Source organism: Puma concolor, chromosome F2 (assembly GCF_028749965.1).
Source record: "Puma concolor isolate L17-30 chromosome F2, mPumCon1.1.hap2, whole genome shotgun sequence".
Classification (NCBI taxonomy): domain Eukaryota; kingdom Metazoa; phylum Chordata; class Mammalia; order Carnivora; family Felidae; genus Puma; species Puma concolor.
In genome coordinates, this window is record NC_141684.1 from 3,291,716 (window position 1) to 3,307,816 (window position 16,101).

Here is a 16,101-nt window from a genome sequence, read left to right on the forward strand (position 1 = left end):
ACGAAGGCAGCGGGGGCCCGGCTTTTTCTGCTGGAGGATGAAGCCTCCGGCCGCGCTGGGGAACACGGGGAAAGAGCCGGCGGGGAGGGAAGACGGGGGACAGGAGATGCGCCGGGCTTGGCGTTGCAGGCCCCGAGCTCGAGGGGGCAAGCGTCGCCGGGAGGCGCGGGAGGAGGGGGCGTCTGGGAGCCGCGGGGAGCGAGGGCCCCTGGCGGGAGACGGCGCCCCCTCGCCAGCAGGGGGCGCGCGCGCGCGGTCCGCGCCGAGAGGCGACACGGCGAGGCGCTGGGGACACCCGGGGTGGCCTGACCTTCCGCGCAGGAGCCTTTGCTCCGAAGTTACCCGAGGCGGGCGGACGTGCGCTCCCGGGAGCGGGCGCCGGGCGCGCGGACTGCGCCTTCCGGGCGTTTCTGGGGCCCAGACCGGACAGCACAGAGCCCCGCAGGGAGGCCCCGGATTCGGCGATTTCGGGCAGAAAATAGCGGGGGGGGGGGGGGGGGGGGGGGGGAGACAGGCCCGGAGCGGGCCCGTGGGAGTTGCGGGCTCACCTACGGCGGAGCCGTCACGCTCCTGGTTATCGTTTTCAATCTTATTTATCGTGCGATGCGCCGGGGGCGGGAAATGTATACAAAACGCAAGTGTGCGGCTTGAGACTCGCGACTGAGCGCGGAACCGCCGGAAGGAGCATCCCGCGCCCCTCCCCGGCCCCCTCACCCCCACCCGCAGGGCCCCGCGCTTCGGCTCCCGGCCACCACCTTCTGGCTTCCCTTCGGCCTGTCACGACGTAATTATGCACCCGATTCTGTCACTTGCAGAGATGTGACCCTGCGGTGCTGGTCGCCCGTCGGGGGTGGGGTCCACCCACATCCAAGCGTCTCCTCCTCGCTGCCCTCCTCCATCGCCCGCTCCCGGCGGGCTGGCGGCTGTTGGGGTGGCACCTGTGCGTCTCCGCCCGCCACCCCCACCCCTCCCCGCGCTTCCCAGACACACTTGCCAGCTGCTCGGCGACCCGGGGCCGTGGGTCAGCCTCTCCGGGCACCGCCAAGCACCTTTCTCCAAAGTACTGATTCACACCCGGACGATTAACACTCTCGAGAAAACGAAGCTGTGCATCCGAGGAGCCTGGCGAGGGGTGACGTTACAGGTTCTGACCCGCCAGGGGCTGTGTCACACACCGAGCTACGGATTGGGGACCACACGCAGATGGAAATGGGGAGCCAGTGAAGGGTGTTGAGCACGGGAGGCACAAAGTCAGATGTGTGATCACACGAACGACGACTGTGGCTGGAGAGCCAGGGCTTTCCACGTGGTCCAGGCCACCTTGAGGGCTGGGGGTGCTCAGCAGAGGACGGGAGAGGGATCCACGGGCAACCGGGAGGCTGATGCCACGGCACGGACCCCGTTTCTGTCAATGATTTGGTGAAGATCGATGTCCTTCTCAGTTTCTCTCTGGAGGAAATCAAGGTTTTCTGGCGCTTATTTAGGGATGTGCTTGAGGATTGCAAAGAACTAGCAACCCCCCCCCCCCCCAAACCTATTTAGGATGCTACGCCCCTTGCGGGCAGGACTCTTGGTAGATTTTGCACCACCCTGGGCAGGAAGAACACTCCGTTCCTTGCACCCAATATGCAGATGACACGTTTACAGGACGAAGTATGTTAAAACGACGAACAAAACTGGATTGTGTTTCACCTTCAGACTTGGCGTCACCCACCAACTAGGAGAGAAGGGAGACGGCTCCCGCACGGCTTCGCTGGAAAAGCCCCGAAAACAGCTGGACCCAGGGGTTCAGAAGGATGGGCGAGGATTTGGGGAGGAGGGAGAACCTTCCTAAGAACACGGGAGGTGAGTGCAGACGCCCGCAGCAGCACGATGGGGAGGAAAGGCCCCGCGAGAACAATCTGGGGAGGCGCCTGAGCGCTGGAAGGGGCCGTGGGGTTTGGTGTCCCGGTTGCTGGCGCCTAACGTCTCCTGAAAACTTACTGTTCGCGGCTGGGTACGTGCATTATCTGGGTTCCCGGCCGGGAGGTGGCGGTGTGGTCGTGTGCGAGGGCCAGCAGGCGTTCAAGTTCAAGCTCCGGGCTGGGAGCTAGCTTCCCGACATTCATGTTTCCGTAATAACTTAAAAAAAAAAAAAAAAAAAAAAGCCAGGCTGGGGCGCTGGGGCGCCGGGGCGCCCGGACTCCAACAGCTCGGCCGCACCGTGCCCCCGTTCCCCGCGGCCGAGGCAGGGGGCCGGGGGTGGGGGGGGGGGTAAGGGCCGTGCGCCCCCCACCCAGCCCCCGTCTCCCGCCCCCCGCGGGCAGCCAGAATGCGCTCCCCCACGCGCGCGGGGGCGGCGGGGACAAGGGGGTGTTTTCTTTCTCCCGGCCTCAGGGGCGATGCCAGGCTGGCCCGCCCCGCCCAGTCGGCGACCACGTCGCTGCTCTGAGTGGCTGCGAGGGGTCCCCCGCCCCACGTCCGCCCCCGCGGCGGGGGCCCCAGCGCCCCACGGGCCCGCGCAGCCCCCGCCCCCGCCCCCACTTGCCCGCGCGTCCCGTTCCCGCCCCCCCCCCCCCCCCCCCGCCAGGCTCCCGGCCACCAGCGCGCCGACCCCGCCCCTCCTCCTGCCTGCACCCTCCTCCTCCCTCGTCCTCGCCCCTCCCTCCTCCACCTCCTCCCTTCCCTCCTCCCCTCTCTCCTACGTCCCTCCCTCCCCCCGTTCCTCCCCCTCCCTTTCGCCCCTCCCTCTCCTTCCCGCCTCCCCCTCTTTCGCCCCTCCCCCTCTCCATCGTCCCTCCCCTCCCTCGCCCCCTCCCCCTCCCCTCCCTCGCCCCTCCCTCCCCCCTCCCTCCTCCCCTCCCTCTCTCTCGCCCCTCCCTCTCCCCCCTCCCTCCTCCCCTCCCTCTCTCTGTCGCCCCTCCCTCCGTCCCCCCCCCCGCCCCCCCCGCCCGCCGCCTCCGCCCGCCGCCCCGGCCGCGTCGGGTAAACCTGTTTGGCGAGGCGGCCGCGCCGGGGCGGATCGTGCGGCCGGCGGCTCCCTCGCGGCTCGCGGCGTCGGGGCCCGTGGCGCGCGCGCGCGGCCGCCCCTCGGCCCCGGAGCCCCTCGGCGGCGCCACCATGTACTCGGGAGCCGGCCCCGGTGAGTCCTGGCGCGGGGGGCGCCGGCCCGGCCGCTCGCGCTCGTGCCCGCGGCGCCGGCGGCCGTTGGCGGGCTGGCGGGGGGCGCGGGGGGCGCGGGCCGGGGCGGCGGGCGGGGGGCGGGGGCGCGGGCCGGGGGTCCAGGGCGAGGCGGGGCGGGGGGGGCGCGGGCGGCCGGGAGACGGCGGCCGGGGGAGGGGGTGGCGGCGGCGGCGGCGGCGGCGGCGGCGGGGCCGGGCCGGGCCGCCGGCCGTTGGCTCGGCCTCCTCGGGCCCCCGGTCGTCGGGGCGCCCCGCGCGGCCTGGGCCCCTTCCCGCGCCCCCGCCGCCCCCCGCGGGTGGAGCCGGAGGCCGGGGCCCGCGTGTAGGCCCGAGGCCCGCGCCCCGCGCCCGCCTCGCCCGCCGCCCCGGCGCGGGTCCCCGCTGCGCCCCGCGGGGCCGGGCCCTGAGCGCCGGCGGGGGGTTCGGGCCCGGGGGCGGCGCCGAGCTCGGGGCGTGCGGACGGCGGGGGGCCGGGGCCGCGCGGGGCCCCCCGGCGCCAGACCGAGCCCGGCGGGCCTGGAGCGCACTCGGTTTCGTTTTTCTCTTTGCCAGCACTTGTGCGGCCCCTGCTCCGGGGGAAAGTCTGGAAACGCTGAATTTGGGCCAATCCCCGGTGGTAGTTTTAGGGCCGCGGGCCGGGAGGGTGCAGGGCGGCCCCTCGAGACCCTGAAGCTGCGTGCGGCTGGTTCTCATTCCAGACACGCCGGCTCCTTATTCAAGTGCTAATTGCCTTTTACAATTTACTAGAAGACGGCGAGGAGAGGTGTTGACTCCCTTAGCACCCCTGTCCACCGGTCCGCGCTCTTTCTTTGGAAAAGTTCTAAAAAACTTCAAGGAGTAACCCGTTGCCCCCCTTGTTTTAAGTGCACAGCGGAGGGGCCGCGGAGTCGCTGGGCCAAGAGAGCGGTCAAGTGTTGTAAAGCCTTTTTCCTTCTCCCGCCAGGCACGTGGCTCCCAAATTTCCCGGCTGGCCCTGCCCCTTGCACAGGGCATCGCCTGTCCCCTTTGTCCGCCAGGCTCCGGCAGGCTGCAGGCCGGCCCCGGTGCTAGGTGCGCTCCGGTCCCGGCCCCCCACCGCCGCGTGCTGGCGGGGGGGCCCTGGCCCCACCTGCTCGGGGTCAGGGGTCTGGAAGCCCCTCTTGACCCGCTCAGTTCCCTCGACGCCGTCCCTGGCTGCTGTGGCTGTTCACCAACGGCCCTGTGCCTCGTGAATCCTGACGGTCTTCTTTCTGATGTCACTTAATTTGAAAGCTTTTCCGAGACTGAGCCCTACCAACTTTTAAGCCCTTCCAGCCTCTCAGCAATTTGATTGAAGAATGGTTTTAATCCTACACCTGGGAGGTTCCTCAGGTCTGCCAGGGTGGACCCTGTTGGCACACGCCTGGGGGCAGATTTGACTTCTTGACACCCTGGGCGGGCAGGCTCCCCTCCCCTCCCCTCCCCCCCCCCATGAAAGGGCAGGGTAGCCTCTCAGCTGGCTGAGTGAGGGTCCCCCCGGAATGCCCCTAAAGGAACCCAGCAAGGGGCAGTCACTACACCGTAGAATTTTTCAGATTTTCAGTTTGCAAGTTGAAGGCCCGGAAAAAGTAAAGAACCTTGAGGAAGGTGAAGCTTTTGTGCTGCGTCTCGCGCTAACTAACCCGTAGGATGGCTTGCTAAATTGGTGATGTTCACTGTGAAGGTGGACCGCAGAGGCTCGGATAGGTTAAGAACCCTGCCAAGGTCATATTGTCTGATTCCAAGCCGACTCTGGACACTCTCCTCAAAGAAGTGGCTTTCAGTCCTTTTGACCTTGACCCACAGTCAGAAATACCTGTTACCTCTGGGCTGGACTGCTGTGCGCATGCGCTCAGGTATAATTGAACCGAGAGCTTCAGGGAGCGCCGCTCACCCTGAACCGTAGGCCCCGCGCGGGGGGTATTTTCTCACCTCTTGTTTCCAAAGACCTGTCGTCCTCCGGGTCTCCAGGCTCATTTCTGGTCACTGACAGCTTCTGGAAGAATCTTGCTCTGCTGTGGGCCTCTGCACTGTGGCGTGCCGGGGAGAGGGCCCCGTGGTTCACAGATAAACCTGAAACTGGACGGCTTTGGTTGGAAAAACAAATAGGTCTGTCGGATGGCTGTTAGCTGATGGCCGGATGGGAACCAGCCCAAATTTCAGGCTGTTGTGCGAGTGCACTGTAATTACAAGGCGGGGTGCACCTCGTATTCTACACACAGAGACTTTTAAGTTGGCTTAGAAGGAACTTCTCGAAGAGTTTCTTCAATGAAACTTCTTTGGATGTTGTATTTCCTAATTTAGGATAGTGGAAAGACAGTCAACCTGGATTATAGAACAATTACACGTAGGTTTGCTACTCTTGGTTTTACTGTACTGGGAAAGCAACTTAGTAATAAACGAATTCAAAAGGTAGAGTTCGCAGTAGGTAAAAGTTAGGCCCGTTATAAATGCTATTATGATATGGGAATTAATGTTTGGACTCTGAAGACGTTACTGCTTATCAGGTTTTTAGCTCTTCAGAAGAGTTAGTGGTTCAGGATGGTGGGTTCCCCAGTGACCCTGAACTTTGGGAGATGATCTGGCTCCTTGGTTTTTGTTTTTGTTTTTGTTTTGTTTTGGGTTTTTTTTTTTTTTTTTTTTTTTGGTCTGTGTGTTTGTGTTTAACAACTTAAAGATCTTAAAGTGTGTCTGAGGGAGCCCAGGGGATTGTTTCTTTTGCTTTTGTGGTGCCCCAGCCCCTGTGTGTTTAACCCCTCTCAGCGTTGCAACAAAGTAACTATTGTGACACATGAGTCTTATTTGAGAGTTGTCTAAAGGGATCCTGACTTTGGGAATAACTGGCTTTCAGGGTGGTTTCTAGCACCATTGAACTGTTCCTGCACCCCGTTCCTGTGCTCCCCGGCCCAGTTGCCAGTGAAGGTATGCCCTGGTCTCCCGGCGATGGTGCACGTTGGCCATAGAGCAGATGGTCCCTCTCTGCCCCTCTAGAAACTGCTGCGGGCAGGGAGGCATGGACCTATGACAAGCCTTTTTTTTTTTTTTTAAGTTTATTTATTTTGGAAGAGAGAGAGAACATGGGCAGGGGAGGGGCAGAGAGAGAGAGAGAGAGAGAGCGAGCGAGAGAGAGAGAATCCCAAGCAGACTCTTGCACCATCCACAGAGAGCCTGACATGGGGCTCAAACTTTCAGGCCATGAGATCACGACCTGAGCTGAAGTCAGACGCTTAATACTGAACGACCCAGGGGCCCTTCTGTTTTAAACCTTGAAGAAACGTTTAAATAAGCGTGTAGGAAGGCAAAATATAAAAGCTTCGAGTCCTAAGACCTACCTGGTTTTTGAGAAGCAGAATATTAGTTCTTGTCAACTTCTAGTTTCAGTGTCAGAACTTCAAACGATACCAGAATGGTTTATTCTTTGTAATGACTGTTACGATACTACTGTAGCGTGCTAGCCCTGATAAAGTATGTTTTTGTTTCCTGCATTGTTACTGCGGGTGTTCAAAATGTAACACTTGATTTTTTTTTAACAGTTTCTGTTGTGAAATAGTTTAAAGTACACAAAAGTAGAGTGACTCGCACAGTACTCCCCCATTTTTCCATCACCAAGCCTCAACAATTATCAAGATTATCTGCCTTGGCCTCAGATGTGCCCCTCCCCCCTTTTTCTGCTGGAACCACTCTAACGTCCAGACTTGACCTTTCACCCCTGACACTCAAGTACCGTGTCTAAGAAATAGGGACGTTTTAATCTCCGCGCCATTTTCACACTTAACGGTCCATAATCCGTTTCTCGTGTGTGCTTACAGTGGGTCGTTTGGGATCGTGGATTTTAATAAAAGTTCACACATAAATTTGGTTTTATTTCTTTTGGGGCTCTTTAGTCTGGACTCTAAGGCTAGCACCCCTCCCCCTGCCCACCCCCCTGCTGTGGACTTGCTAGGACACTTAGTCTTTAAGATCGCTTTTCTTTAGAGTATGTATGTGCACCCCCCCCCCATTTTCTAAGAAGGACCCCATTGTCCAGGATACCTCCGTTTTGTTGAGGAAGGCCGGTTGGAGACCCAGTTGCTATGATTTTAATTACGACACATTTATCTTTAGTGTTTGTACGCAGACCCCTTTGCATCTGGAATTTTCCGTTGCGGAAGAATCTTGTTTGTTTGTGGTGCTCTGAGCAGAAGGGACATTTACGACATATAGAAAACACAGACGTACTTGTGACTCTGGCGTCGCGGATGATGGAGACCGCTCTTCCCCAGGTGTGGGTGGGGCTCTGCGGGTGAGGTGGGGACATGGGGCTCTCTCCTCAGTCACTTCCATCCGTGTCTGTTCCTGGCCATGTCTCTAGACTTGATGGCTCCACCCCGCACTTTGTGACCCGCTGGCACCCACGTCTCCCGAGCCCCAAGCGAGGTGCCCTGCCCGTGGGCACTCTAGACGGTTGAACTATCACTAAGCCGCACTATGATTTTTTTCCCTGCTTTTTTCTCTCCAGCTTTAAAAACTGAAAGCCACTGATGGGTCTCAGGGTCTTTACTTTTCATGACCAAACAACTGTGCCTTTCTACTTTATCTTTCCATAGAGCTGTACCCTGGGTGACCAGACAGTTTATCGTCTACATTGGAAACTTTGGCAAGTGATGGGGGGGGCTGGGGGTGGTTCTTCGTTATGTCCCTGAGACATAAGGCAGCAGCACTACCTGGGCAAATCGGGACGGATATCTCCCTGACTCCAAGCGGTTCTTACATCCTAGGCTTGTAGGTCTGTTTGAAAATAAAGGGCTCAAACGTTTCATTTTGTTTACTTATTTTTGAAGATTTTATTTTTAAGTAAACTCTTGCACCCAGCGTGGGGCCCAAACTCACAACCCCGAGAGCTGCCCGTGCCACTAACTGAGCCAGCCAGGCGCCCCGGGGCTTAAACATTTAAAAAAAATTTTTAACGTTTGTTTATTTTTGAAGGAGAGAGAGACAGAGTGTGAGTGGAGGTTGCGGGGAGGGAGACACAGAATGCGAAGCGGGCTCCAGGCTCCGAGCTGTCAGCACAGAGCCCGACGCGGGGCTCGAACCCACGAACTGCGAGATCGTGACCTGAGCCCAAGCTCAACCAACTGAGCCACCCAGGCGCCTCCCCCTCCCCCTCTCCCACCTCCCCCCCCCCCCCCCCCCCCAGGGCTTAAACGTTTAAAACTTGTTGCGCCCTTCGGTGGCTTTGCTCTTACTAAATTAAATTCCTCATCAGGTCTGGAGGATGCGAGCGTGGTCTTTGAGAGATTGCCGCCGGTTTGTACCAACAGGGCTCCGCACCTCGCTCCCTCCGTTGCCGGCTGGAGGCAGGGGCTCCTTGAACTCGAAGCCCACCTTTCAGTCCTCATCCTTTCCTCGAGGTCACAGCTCAAGCAGTGGACAGACAGGGAGTCACAGCATCACCGCGGGCTCTGTACGTGTCCTGGGCCTCGGTTTCCTCACCTGAAAGCAGGGAGTTGGGCCTGGCCGGCTTTGGTCCCCTCGTGTCTACGTCCTGAGGTGCCTTTACTCCTCTGCTGACTTGCGATGGTGGCTGGGGCTGAGGAAGGCGCCGGTGATCCCTGGGAACCCCGTCTCCGACTGTGAGTGCCCAGGGGCCGCGTGCAGGTGGGAGGGAAGGTGGGGCAGCCCACTAGAGGCCCCATCTGCTCTGCTGGAGTGCCGAGTGCCGACTTGTTCTAGAAAGGTGACTCTGGCAGTGCTACGGGCACGCTAGGGGCCAGCGTGGGGCGGGGAGACTGTAGGTGGTGGTCTGGGCCTGAGACAGCAGGACCCTCCCCCCGCCCCCCAGGGGATGGCTGTGGGTGGAGTGACAGACAGGACCCCCGCGGGTCCCATCCACGCAGAAGCTGGGGCCCAGGTTTGGATCCTGTACTTAACTATAGCACCCCTCGCTGGCTTGGGGCCTCTGGCCAGGGATGTAATTTTTCTGAGCCTCAGTTTCCATACCTGGAAGATGACGGTAACAGCCCTGACCTCAGGGTTGTTGAGGTGAGATGTGCTGGGTGGCGCTGGCCTGGGTCCTCACCCTCGAGGGGCCTGGCCCTGCCTGCCCCCAGGCGAGTTCGTGAAGCTTGAAGGAGCACCCGGCATGGGGCCCACCGGAGGAAGCAAGCCACAGACGGTGGTGGGGAGCCGGCCGTATCCTCGTCTCCGTGACCGCATTTGTTGAATGTGGCAGGTGGTGACGATGTTAACAAAAATAAGACACGGTGGAGACTGGCAGGCTTGGGGGGCAGGATCACGTGTGGCATTTGGACATGTTGGGTCTGAGGCGGGCTCTGGAGAAGGGGCTGGAAGGCCACCGGGAGATGGAGGACGGGGCAGGGGGCCGAGTGGGAGCTGGGGCCCCGGGGGAGCGAGCCCACTTCCTTGGCCTAGCCAACGTCGTTAAGAACCTGTAGCCTTAAAACCAGCGGGTCTAAGAATCTCCCGAAGACCCTAGAAGTTAAATTTTGCCAATGTCCCCGGTGATTGCCTTGTGCTGCAGGTGTGAGAGCCAGTAGTGAGGAGTGGGGGTGGGAGGGGAGTAGACGGTGCACCTGACATTCCCGCGGGAGAAGGTTGGGGGGGGGGGTTGCTGGCCCTGGGGCCCCGTTCCTGGGAGGTGAGAGTGTGGTGCCCCAACATGGCTTTTTGACGAAACATGACACGTCAGGTTCCCTTTTCTGCTCGTCTCCCAGGTCTGGTTGGTGGCGGCCCCTCCTCCCTGCCCCCGGGTCAGGGTTCCCTGTTGCTGTGAACGCAGCCTGTCACCTCCGGGTAGAACTGGGGCAGAGGACGGAAGGGCTGCCTCTGGGAGCTGCAGCGCCTTCCCCAGGAAAACGGCCAACGACGTCGTCAAGAACCCGTAGCCTTAAAACCAGCCAGACTCGGGAATCAGGGTGGTTCCTCCCCTGAATCTCTGTCGCTGTAACTTAAGTCCATCTCTTCTAGTTATTTCTGGGTGCTTGGGCTCCGAGCTCTACTACCGTAGAAAGTGCATGCACACGAGAGCAGAATACTGACTGAAGTTCACGGGTCAGAGCCATTTGAGAGGCTTGTCATTGCTGAGTCAAGTGACACAATATGACCATTGGGCGTTTTTCTGGACAAGGTCTCGCTCCGTTGCTGGTAGGGAGCTTGAGCCCAGCAGGCCTGTGCCCGTGTTGGGGACTGAGTGGGCGGTGCTCCGCGAACTGGGTAGTGGGAGCCCCTGCGGGGGGATCTTGCTCACCACACTCCCAGGCCCCGCGGTCGGTCTTGCTGTGACCGAGCTTGTGCAGGACACGAAGGCGGCAGGGCATTTGACGGGACTGGGCAGGGGCCTCTGAATCCCATGGGCGGTGAGGGTCCCGTCCACACGCAGTGGGCACGACACAGCCCAGGCTCCAGGAGGGGTGACGCCCCGGGCTTCAGCGGCAACATTTGTTTGTTTGTGGAAACAAATGGTGGGGAAATACCAGTAAACGGTGGGGAGAAGGCACAGGAGGGTGCAGAGGCCGGGTGCCAAGGCGCCTGCAGCCCCTGAGAGCTGTTGGGTGTCACCAGGGCATTGTGGTTCCCCCCTCCCCCCCCCCCCCCCCCGTGACACAAACCTGGGGCACAGGCTCCAGGTCGGGCTGACCTCACTTGAATCCTGGCTTCACGACTGGGCGTGAGCCTCTCTGAACTTCGGTCTCCTCCTCACAGGGAGAATGAGCGGATCAGAGGAGATAATGCAGGCACGCCCTTCGCCACGGCGCTCGGCGGGCGGGAGGCACCTGCTGCCTGCTACTGTTTCTGCCGTGGGGAGCATCCTTATTCATTCTGCACAGGAGCCCTTTGGGGTGTGCACTCGGGCTCCCGGCCTGCCCCTCCTCCTTGTTGACCTCTGGGTCTTTGCAGGCAGTGAGGGATAAAAAAAAACACTTAGAAACCCATGTCCCCAGTAAACAACCTCTGCCAGGTGCCTTGTGTGTAATGGCCGCCTTGTAAGGCTCGACACCAGGGACCTGAAGGCTTGGCCTCGGCGTTCAGAGCCACTGTTCCCGTGAGCATCCCTCAGAAGGGACCGGAAGCTAGTACACTGTCGCGATAGAACCCGCCCACGTAGGACTCACAGTAGTTGGGGACCCACCTTGCACGGTCACATGGCCAGGAGTGCTGTGACAGCACCAGGGTGTGTCCCCACACGATGAGCCGGTCCCAACCGGGTGGGACCGAGTCACAATTTTCTGCTTATAGTTTCTACCTGGTGACCCTAGAGTGGCCCTGCCGGTGACTTGGGGGGGGGGGGGGGCGGGGGGCGGCCACTGTGGGGGTGCTTTGTTCCTAATGGGTGCTGCCCCTTCGACAATTATGCACTTTGCTAAATGTCAAAGCACGTGGCTCCCTATGAGGACATCAGATCACACTTGGAAGGGGCCTTGCGCGTCTGAGACTCGTAATTACAACTTAACCTTGAGCTGTGGGCTGTGAAGGCTCTTGGGGACAAACAGCCTGGAACGTGTGTGATGGGAGGTAGACAATCAAAAGAAGACACACACCAGTCAGGAGGTTCCGAAGCATGTCTGGGGTACCTGCCAAAGACCAGGGGCCGGTGAGCAGGGTGGGGGGGAAGCAGGCAGCTCCGTTGCATGGACGGTGCAGGTGCCTGAGAAGGTGAGCTTGGGGCAAGAACCGGAAGAGGAGGGAGGGAGGCAGGTGCAGGTGGGTGGGGAAGTCAGGGTCGGGTTGGAGTCCGAGAAGGACTTTGTGCCCAGGAGGGGAGGAGGGGTCTGCTGGCCCTGTGGCTACTGTGTCGGAAACAGATTGGAGGCGTGGCGGCCGGTCAGCGATTCCGCCCACAGGAGGTCGCCTACGGGGGCCGAGCCCCGGTCAGGTGGAAGATGGGAAGGAGTGGAAGCATGTGTGACGCCCCCAGAGACCCCTGGTTCGCCTGGAGGCCTCTTTGCCATCCCTGCCCCTTGTTCTGGTGCGGACCCCAGGCATGCTGTTTTACTGACAATTCTCCAGGAGCGGGCTCTGCAAGGTGAGGGTGTCTTTGCCTGCTACCCGCCGCCCCCCCCCCCCTCCCGCCCAGTACTCCTCAGGGGGCCCCTAGTTACCGGTTTAGAGACAGCTTCTCTGCCCATCCGCCCAGTTACACACATGATGTAGATTCTAACAGGTGACCGAGTCAGGATCCAGGTGAGGCCCACATTGTGATCGGTTGATGTGTCCTCTCAGTACCTCTTAAAAATGACAGCTTGATTGGGGCGCCGGGGGGTTAAGCGTCCAACTTCAGCTCAGGTCATGATCTCGCAGTTCGTGAGTTCTGGCCCCGAGCTGGGCTCCTTACTGATGGTGCGGAACCTGCTCGGGATGCCCTCTCTCTCTGCCTCTGCCTCGTTCGCATGGGCTCGTGCTCTCCCCACCCCACTCAAAGTAAATGAATGAGCTTAAAAAAAAATGACAGCTTTATTGGCGTGTCGCTCGCGCACCGTGCAGTTTGCCATTCAAAGTAAGACTCAGTACGTTTACAGTTGTGCACGGCCGCTCCCACCATCTCTGGACACTTGTGCCTCCAGAGAAGCCCTGTGCCCACGTAGCTGTGACCCCCGCCTCCCCGGCCCCAAACAGCCGCGTCCCGTGTCCTCATCTGTAGCCTTCTCCCCGCCTCCTCCTTTTGCTGCTTCTTGGTGGAAGAAGCTGGTTTGTGTATGTGGATTTCCCCCGGTCTGGACCGGGCTGGTGACCTCTTGGCGTCATCCAGCGTGTGCCTCTGTCCTGTGCGCATTTCCTGCAAATAGGTGGTCAGACCCAAAGGCTTGATCTGATGCGTGTTCTGCTTGCTAGGGTTCGAGGACTTTGGGGCCCTGACGCTTCACCTCCGAGGCTCAGACTCGGAGGCCGGTCTGCTGTTTTTCCTACCACTGTCGCCGTGGGGTGTCGATCACTAGGTTCCATGAATTCCTTAGGATTTGTGAGACGCTGACGTTCGGCTTCTGCAATAAAAACTCCCCCCATCCCCTGTTTGGTTACGAGTATGTCTTGAAGTCAGAGGAACGTCAGGGACCAGCCTGAAGGCCGGACGACCGGTTGAGAAGAGAGAGAGGTCTGGGTAGTGTCCAGAGCTGTAGGACGCTTGGGCCTGGAGGCTGTGGATGCCGCGGGCACCGGAGGGTGTTTGGCAGCTGTGTGACAGATAGGGTGGGAGTCTCCATCTATCTACGGTGGGGGGCAGGGCAGGGCAGAGGGTGTGGACGGTCGCCTGCCTGTGGGGCAGGAAGCATTGATGACTGTGGTGAGGCAGGAGCAGCAGGGGTAACTTTTCTGTTTTATTGAAGGGCTCCATTTAAGGCAATTCTAGGAAATCCAGAAGAAAAAAATCCATAGCATTCCCTTTGCACGTTTATGGCACCCGGCGCATTTTGCCTGAGGTCTGTCTGTCTCCTTCATCGCCGGTAAACTGTTTGCTCACTGCCCTGAATCATTTTGGTCTGCTTCCAGCGTCCACAGTGCTGTTTTCTTTTTTTACTAAGTGTTTGTTGCATTTAATTGCTTCTTGTTTTAATCTACTGACTTGAAGCTTGTGTCCGCTTTTGAAAAGCCACACCCCCCAGCCAGCACCCCCCCCCCTGTGCTTTTTCGGGTGGTGGCGCTCCCGTGCCCCCATGGTTCTGTGGTTCTCCATGGCCGTGGCCTCTCGCGCCTCTGTTTGGAGTGGAGCGTGGCACCGTCCATCAGGGATGACGAATGTTGAGCAGCTGGAGGGAAGAGGACCGTGGGGGCCACTTAGGAAGTGATTTACTTACGTAGGTAATGGACGCACACGGGAAGAGTGAAATCATAACCCGTCACGGGGCGGACAGCGGGACGTCTTCTGTCCCCACCAACTCCCGGCTCCCCTCCTGCGGGTACGTCCGTTCTAGGTGCTGGTGGGTGCAGTGCGCGCCCCACGGGTTGGCCCCGCTGAGCCCGACTGTTGATCTCGCCGGTGGGGGTGGAGCGAGGGGGGCCGACTGCCTCCCTCTGTGCTTCCATCAGTCTAGTCCACAGCCGCGCCCTCGGGAGGTAGGCCTGGAGGTGGCCGGCGCGGCCGCACGCCCAGCTCGAAGCTTCCCGGGTGTGGGAATCGGCCCCTTCCCCTCTGGGCGGTGGAGCCCCGAGTGCTCCCGAGCCGGTGAGCCGGTTTGTGGCTCTGTGATGAGGGGGTGACCCCCCACCTGCCTTCCTGCGGGAGTCACATGCGTTAACCACGTCCGTGCTCCGAGCACCACCGGCCCGTTGGGAGTGCCGGAATGTGACCCGGGGCTGAGCAGGGAGCTCAGCCCGCGGGCCTTTCAGTCACGTAATATTCTAGAGGTGAATTAAGGACAGAATGTCTTGGGTGAAAATTCTCTGAAAGAGAAAAGGCTCTGACGTCAATGGAAAAGAAGGTAAGAAATTCGGTTGTAAAGCTGTGGGGGTTCCGTGTGGCCTTGTTGTTTTAGTTTATTTTTTGGTCTTCAGCAAAGCCCTAGGTTGACTTTTCGAGGGATTTAACTTTCATTCCATCAGGGAATCCTCTCCCTCGGAAGAGCGCCGACCAGCTGCCTGGAGCGGTGTGCCCCCCGCCCGTCGGAGGGGGCTGTCCCGGTAGGTTAGGTGGGTTATCGCTGCCGCCCTGTCGGGGTGGAGAGGAAGGGGCGCTGTGGGCCAGGGTCGGGGGCGCCATCCGCCCAGGTCCAGCGAGGATGAAACACCAGTCACGGTTTGTAGGACATACTCTGCTAAGCCTCCCGGTGGTAGCCAGTGTCATTCCCACAAGCGGCTCTTTGAAGCGTGGTTTGTCATCTACTTTTGCGTGCTTTTAGTGAAATAACGTACTTTTAAGTGCGCGTTGTGGAGTGAGGGCTGTGAAGGAATCTTGCCAAGTCTTCGGTTGGGGGGGGGGGGATCATTCCCAGCCTGACGCTGTGTTGTTTCCCTCGTCCTAGACAACTCCCGCCTCCCTGGCTGCACTTCCCAGCGTCAGCGTGCACCCCTGGGGGCCCCACGGCCCTCCCCCCGCTGTCGATCCTGTTGGTGTGGGCTTTTCCGAGCGTGTCTGCCTCGTTAACAAAGGGAGAAGAAGATACTCGATTTTTCAAAGATAGGAAATTCTTTCAAAATGTCATAGCCTTTTTATAAATGGAGGTGAAATTCACTTAACAAGGGATTTTGTTCTTTATTTTTTTTCTTGGAAGATTTTATGTTTGTTTATATATATATATAGAGAGAGAGACAGAGAGCATGTGCGTAGGGGAGGGGCAGAGAGGGGGCGGAAGTGGGGGGGGGGGGAGAGAATCCCAAGCAGGCTCCACGCCCAGCTGGAAGCCATGCTGGGCTCCCTATTGCCACCGTGAGATCGCGACCTGAGCCCCAATCAAGAGGGGGGACACTTAACCGACTGAGCCCGCCAGGCGCCCCGTCACAAGACATTGTAAAGCATACACTTGAGTGGCATTTAAGCACATTCACGGGGCAGTGTGCCCATTACGTCTCACAAGTTCCAAAACATTTTCATCACCCCAAAAAGAGGCCCTGACCCGTCAGCCCTGCACCGTTGCCCCTACCCCTGCCAACACCATTCTGCGTTCGGTCTCAGCGAGTTGCCTAATCTGTATCTTTCGTGTAAATGGAATCCGACTCTACAGAACCTTTCACACCCGCGGCTGTTTGGACCGAGCACAGTGTTTCCAAGGCTCGTGCGGCCCATGTTGGCGCCGCCTCCTTCCTTAGGCTCAAGGGCTCTGTTGTATGGATGTCGCACCGTTTGTTTGTGTCCGTCTCTTGGTGGACGTTGGGGCTGTTTCTGCCTTCCGACTGCTGTGAATACTGCTGCCAGGAACGTCACATACCAGGCGGTGTGTGGACATAATCCGTAGTCGCTGGGCTACACTCCCTAACTGAGGGGACGATCACACTGGTTTCCGCGGGGGCCGCACCG

At 59.6% G+C, this 16,101-nt stretch overlaps 1 protein-coding gene and 1 long non-coding RNA gene across 4 annotated transcripts in view; one reads left to right on the plus strand and one right to left on the minus strand.

Moving 5' to 3' along the window:
- Positions 1 to 1,089: 1,089 nt before the first annotated feature.
- On the minus strand, positions 1,090 to 2,109 carry LOC147571797 (uncharacterized). The gene is made up of 2 exons (XR_015246553.1): positions 1,984 to 2,109; positions 1,090 to 1,449 (listed from the first exon to the last, which is right to left on the minus strand). It is a non-coding gene; the product is annotated as an uncharacterized LOC147571797 (long non-coding RNA).
- The window catches only part of AGO2 (argonaute RISC catalytic component 2), a 117,123-nt gene continuing 102,733 nt past the window's right edge, over positions 1,712 to 16,101 (plus strand). Inside the window, exon 1 of one of the 3 annotated variants that reach the window (XM_086695071.1) lies at positions 1,712 to 1,845. In XM_086695071.1, coding sequence (XP_086551197.1) covers positions 1,797 to 1,845 — 49 coding nt within the window. In that variant the 5' untranslated portion in view covers positions 1,712 to 1,796. Of the gene's footprint in view, positions 1,846 to 2,932; positions 3,122 to 16,101 lie in introns of those variants that run through there. The other 2 variants (XM_086695075.1, XM_086695072.1) reach the window with 2 other exon arrangements.